The 6,499-nt window shown below is 29.9% G+C and overlaps 1 protein-coding gene across 3 annotated transcripts in view; it reads right to left on the bottom strand.

Annotated features, from left to right (window-relative positions):
* The window catches only part of LOC106466861 (E3 ubiquitin-protein ligase KCMF1-like), a 55,342-nt gene extending 49,160 nt beyond the window's left edge, over positions 1-6,182 (bottom strand). For 2 of the 3 annotated variants that reach the window (XM_022394927.1, XM_013927163.2), the window contains exon 1: positions 6,023-6,182. In XM_022394927.1, coding sequence (XP_022250635.1) covers positions 6,023-6,038 — 16 coding nt within the window. In that variant the 5' untranslated portion in view covers positions 6,039-6,182. Of the gene's footprint in view, positions 1-5,892; positions 5,968-6,022 lie in introns of those variants that run through there. The other variant, XM_022394928.1, reaches the window with a different exon arrangement.
* Between the last annotated feature and the right edge of the window lie 317 nt (positions 6,183-6,499).

Raw genomic sequence — 6,499 nt, 5'->3', positions numbered from 1 at the left:
CTATATATATATAGTTGAATAACTAAAAAATCATAAATTACTATATAAATACCATAGAATTCCACTATAATTTATCAAGCTTAGTAACTAAGCTGTATTTGGGTCTAAAAAAAGTATGAAATTTTGAGCAGTCTAAAAGACACAACTACCTCCTTGAAATCTTGGTTCAAAAGAAGGAGATGGCATCCTAACACAAGAAAATGGCTGAGAAAGCCACTAGAGGTACATGAGCTTTCAATTGGTTATTCACATCTCATATATTGAAGTAAATGTAAATAAGGGACTGTTTTTAAAAACGGAAGGAGGTGAGTGAGGCCACTGTGTGTGATTCGGTACAAGAGATATCTCAGCAAATAGAAAAGACATGAGGTTCTTATTTTATATTTTAGCTTGTCAATATCGGTAATTCGTACGAAACTATAGACTTAGTATTTTGACATCACAAACATCAAATTTGATCCAGTGCTACATTCAACATACCATGTGACACACAAAAATCAATATTTAGGTGTGTTCTTATAATATTTACTTTTAAATTAAGAAATTAACTAATGTATAATACTAAAATTTTAGTTATGATCTACAACTTGATACCAAACTTATTGACATAAATTCATAAAATAGTAGTTCCATAAACTTTTTAATGCAAGTAAACAAACGCAGTGACATGGCCTTTGACATGTGACCTGTCGCGATAGGGTTAATTGAAGAAAAAACTTGATATTCACTTAGCAGGTCTTAGAGATTATCTAAATTAAATACTAAAACTTTAAGATGAAAAGTAGTAGTTTTATTATTTGCATGAAAATCACATTGCACTCAAATTGACTCAATAAACGTTTCATAAATACACAACCAAACCTGTAGTAACATACTTTATCAAAAAAATCTGATTTTTTGTGTAAAACAGACTTGTAATGTTTACTAAAAGCTTACCAAATTTTGTGCAGTTATAAGATGTAAATACATAATTATAGTAAACACAAACAGAATTATTTCAATAGACAAATGCCATGATTATAGGGTTAAAGAGGTATTTATATTTGTGCATATAGTTTTTTGTTTTAATGCAAAGCCACACAATTGGCTATCTGTGCTCTGCCTACCACAGGAAATGTTTCAAGTTGATGAATTAACCAGTGACCCACCAGGGGACAGTTCTGGTTTGAAGTTTGGTGGTACACATTTTTAACTGTTCATGTGTATGCACTAGACTACAATTTGAAATGTTCATGAAATTATACACCTCCCTAGAAATATACTCAGATTATTTTTACAGTAATAGAACAAACAATGTGAAAAACAAAAACTCCTGGTTCAATAGGCAAAGTAAAATAGCAAAACTTGTTGTACCATGCATTGGGCAATGTCAATTCACATCCCTGCAAAATCACCATAAGGACATATCTGTCATATTTCCTATAAATAAACTTTTGTGTGAAAAGAGTGTGAAAATTATTTATTTCATAACATATTTTTTGTTGTAAAAGTTAGTGCCACCAATATCAAGACACCCAGAAATTAATATCCACATTTTCAGTGCCATGGGTGAGCAGTTATTCACTAATGCTGAGAATTGATAAAACTTGAGTCAATCTGTGAAGGGGTAAAGAAAATATTTACTTCTTTAAAAGTAGCAGCAGCTACTTTGATGTGCCAACTACTTCAACAGTTCATAAATCCAGTATAATTCATTTGCTTTAGTTCATTAACCCTTTTGCAAAGGGTAGGTCAAAGTGCACATGCTACAACTTTTTACAAAGTTACAATCAATATATGAATAAACATGGTATCATAGCATATTAAATAAATCAAATTTTAATATTATATGTGTCTTAAATTTATGATGAAATTTTGTTTAAAAATCAACCTCCCCTAGTATGAGAATTGTGACATTTGCTCCCTAGATCTTCCATCTTCTCTAATTTATTTACCACCCCTCTAAGAAGTATGGAATTTAAAGTAAATTAATCATTACAGTATAGATATTACTCAAGCACAGCATAATTTTATAGCCATCAATCTTATTTGTTTATGGAGCCATAAATTAAAAAATCAGACCCCCCATACCATGCCCACGCATCACATTCTCTCTCTCACAAATTGTCAGTACTTCTCACTGATGTTTTATACTATATTATTTATTATCTACAGAAGCCAAAGTTTTAATTGATCAAATGATGTATTATTATAATAAATTGTTTTCTGTACAGGGCATTGTCTATTTTATCATTCAGTTTTGAATTTATTCGCATGAGAATCACATCGATGAGCTTAGATGAATTTTTAAAGGCTCTTGTCATATTAGAAAGCCACAAAAATTATGGTAGTTATAGGACATTGTTTGCTTTTTACATGTCATTATTCTATGTTCTTAAGTACAGTATTTAATTAAGTAAAAAAAATTTGTGTTGTAGTACCATTACTATACATAAGAAGGCTTAAGTTTTAGCAACAGCCAACAACAAAAAAGGCAAGTACTGTATTTCTTGTTTTTCATGTGCATTCTTTATTTATTTTTATAAAAGTAACTACATTACATATTCAATACAGTAACATTAACTGCATGTTTGCTGAATTATTCACAACTTGTGTGGTGGGATTATTAATTAGACAGATTTCAAGGGGCAGTGAAATAATAAAAGCAAGTATAAAGAGAAGTATACTGCTACAAACCTCAAGCTATTTATGGTAAACAACTGTAGTTTCCTGTTACAATCCAGTCATTCCAGAAAGAAAAAAAGGGTAATTTAGATTTTGTATTTTGTAACAGTAGTTACAAGGTTTGTCAAATCAAATGAGTCCATACAGAGTTAAGGCAGATAAAATAAAGTTTTTCTGCAAAATGTTTGATAGTTATTAGAGATTATGAAAATAAAATTTGAAAATTTTCAGCTGAAGAAAATTATTTTTAATCTTGACATTAAAATTACTTTGCAATTGGAGCATTCAACACTAATTCCATATATTCAAAGACAAATCTTCAGTAAAAAAAAAGTTAATTGAAAAATATGATATCTTGTGTATAAAAGACTTGTGGTTTTGGTAAAAGCTTTCCAAATTTCATAAGATACATTATGTACTTTCATAGTTGTAGTATTTTTACCTTCATGGTTTCATGGTGGTTATAAGGTAGCTTAAAATACACAAGTTCCTGTCCAAAAGGTTAATAGATTTAATCATAATTTCAATTAAGTAATTATTTTAAATGAAACTAATCAATTTAATCATTGTTCTTAGGTTATTGATCATATTGATTGACTTAAATCACCCAGCACTACTGCACAATTCATTAACATAATTTAATAAACAGGTTGTCTATAAATAATTTAATGTCTAGAAGTGAACCCCAATTACAGTATTTTTTAAGCTTGTCAAAATGTTTGAGCAGTAGTTATGGTTCAAAGGGAAAGTTCGTAGCCAGAGCTCCTGCAGCATTTACAAAAGATATTCAATAGAAATGCTGAAGACTTTGGAAAAGCCATTGATATGGGCATATTTTGTTTCTGTAGATGTTCTTTTAGTTAGTGAATATATTCATGGGTTAGACTGTATCTGTTTGAAAGCTGTTACTGTTAACAGAAATATTAAACTATATTTTCATTATCTGATTTACAGGAGATCAATGGGAGATTACTGCATATTTTAAAAATAAACAATAACATGACCAAGTGATCATGTTGAAATTAGCAATTTTCCCATTAACAAGTGTTCAGATTATCTTTTAAGAAAATTTATGCCAAATTAAAGGTTTTTGGGGTTTCTTTTTACAATAATTTTTACAAAAAAGCACAAGTGGTGACTGCCAGCAGAAACACTGTGATATATATATCACATGCTCATGTCTAGATGAGTTCATCAACACTGTGGTCCATGCAAACTTTGATCACAGCAGGAGTGGAAAAACACACAAGAACTTTGATATCAAAAATATATTAATATATTAACCAAGGAGAGAAGAATCATATATTTTTCCTTTTCTTGTAATACCACTAGCATTAAGTCATTTAAGGATATTTAGAACTTAAGTTGTCTCTTCAGGCTTCAATTTTTATAGTCTTTAGGTAAGCTGTCATAGTAACATTTTGAATGTACATGTATAGCTAACAAGTACATGATATACAAGCATTTACAGTTTCATTCAAATAATGAATAAAAGCAAAGATAAATCTAAATCTACTGAAAGTTCATAAAAGATTATCGTAGTCAATGTGTGTAATCCTGGTAAAACAATTACTACCTAAACAATACTATTGTTTTGGGTAGAGAATCAACCCAAATGGATAAATCCTGGCATTTGACCATTTAATGCATATCTTTCCATCCTGTATGATTTGGAGACCTACATCAAATTTTTTTTGGTTGAGACAATTTTTTTTTCTTTCAGAAGTCAAGCTTGCAAAATAGTTTGCTTACATGAAGTATATTATTAGTTTAAATCAAACACGTATTGGACAGACATTCGCAAACATATGTGAGGGCTTCCTTTTTGTTTCAATGCTTTGCTTTATTGTTTCATTATGCATAGATGTGAACTAAATAGGTCTACATGCTCTTTATGTCCTTATAAATAAGTACCACAGCTGAAGAATTGGTTTGGTTTGTTTGGAATTTTGCACAAAGCTACACAAAGACTATCTATGCTAGCCATCCCTAATTTAGCAGTGAAAGACTAGAGGGAAGGCAGCTAGTCATCACCACCCACCACCAATTCTTGGGCTACTCTTTTACCAAGGAATAGTGGGATTGACCATCATATTATAATGCCCCCATGGCTGAAAGGGTGATCATGTTTGGTGCGACAGGGATAGTATACAAAGAAAACCTTAATCCTTTAACATTATCCCTACTTTATGTTTCATTGTATACATTATATATATATATATATATATGTACTAACCAGTTATTTTCTACTACTCTGTTTTAGTTTTTACAATATTTGAACTTTACTAATCCTTTTCCTTTTCATACATCATGTACAATACCCCTAGAATACCATAGAACACACATATAAGTAATAAAGTCATTCTCAAAAATACCAAGACAAAACAAATGTTGCGGAAAAATTTAACAAAAAGACAACAGAGTTTTGTAGGACATGTTATGAAAAAAGGAGAGATTGAAAACATCATTACAACAAGAAAAATCCCAGGAAAGAAACATAAAGGAAGACAAATACAGATGCTGCTATCAACAATTGCCAAGGAACTAGGAATGAGTATTATAGAAATGATAGGAGCAACATGAAAGTGGATCAGTGGAAGAACATGCTCACCAATGCCTTTGAGACAATACCCCAATACACATTGAAAAGTACACTGCTATCTGCATCACGGATTTTGCTTAAAAAACACAGATTGCAAAAGAGACAGTTAAATAAACAATTAATTATCACTACTGAGCCCCCCTAATGAACATGAGAATAACCTACAACCACTTAAAATCTCACTTTTGGGGTGTTTATAAAGAATTCAAAACGTATCAATTCAAATTTTAATAATAATAAAACATACTAAAAATAAACCTTTTCTGAGTTTTAATAAATATTTCTATTATAACTGCAGGAAATTATTATCAATCAATAAACGAACTTGGACTTCTTCAGTTAAGGAGTGATAGATTTACTATTAACATATTTAAGCTTTTTTTTCTATTTTGCTTTGATTTCAAAAATTAAGACTTAAAAGTTAAACTGGTAAAGTAACTTTAGTTTAGGCCTACTTACTAGGTTACTTGTACGTGTGTATATATATATAATGTTCAAGACTAACTTCACACTGATTAAAATTTGGCCTGAGGTAATTACATTTGTATCATTAGTAATGTAGTAATTACTAATAGTACAAGTATGTACTATCTACTGTTCATTAAAAGTCAAAACTTTTAACCTACCTTAAGCCTAGTAGTCTTTAGACTTTAGTGGAATAATACTAATAGTTCTAAAGTTCGTACAATTTTATCACTGGCCCTACTAATAGTAATACTAAGGGTCTAAATGACCTCCAAGTTTGTCAATTCTTACCTTCATGTCGAGACATCCCAAACTCAGATAATTTATTAATTTACAAAAACAATCAAGCGATATGAAAATAAAAAAATATTAACTGCATGAATTCTAATTAACTCGTGAAATCAATCACTCAAAACAAATCGCCATAAACAGTTACGCAGTCCTTCCGGCATATTAGAACCATATAGTGACGCCAGAAGACAGTATTTTTCTTATAAATTATTAATTTTTAAAGAATTTTCAGATATGTATGAATATATATGCAGAGAGAGAGAGCGATAAATATATTTCTAAAGAATTCAAAAACGTATCAATCCAAATGTTAATAATAATAATAATCTTTTAAAACGAATATCATAAAACAGTACTTAATTTCTGTCAATCAAATCTGTTTGTGTTTTTTGTTTTTCAATCTAAAGGCGGAAACACCGTAATTAATTTTAAGATATTCTTTGTTGGATTGTGAATAGATATTTGTCTGGTATAGTT

This window comes from Limulus polyphemus, unplaced genomic scaffold (assembly GCF_000517525.1).
Source record: "Limulus polyphemus unplaced genomic scaffold, Limulus_polyphemus-2.1.2 Scaffold2402, whole genome shotgun sequence".
NCBI lineage: Eukaryota > Metazoa > Arthropoda > Merostomata > Xiphosura > Limulidae > Limulus > Limulus polyphemus.
Note: the sequence above shows the minus strand (reverse complement) of the source record. Positions and strands in the feature narration are given on the sequence as shown.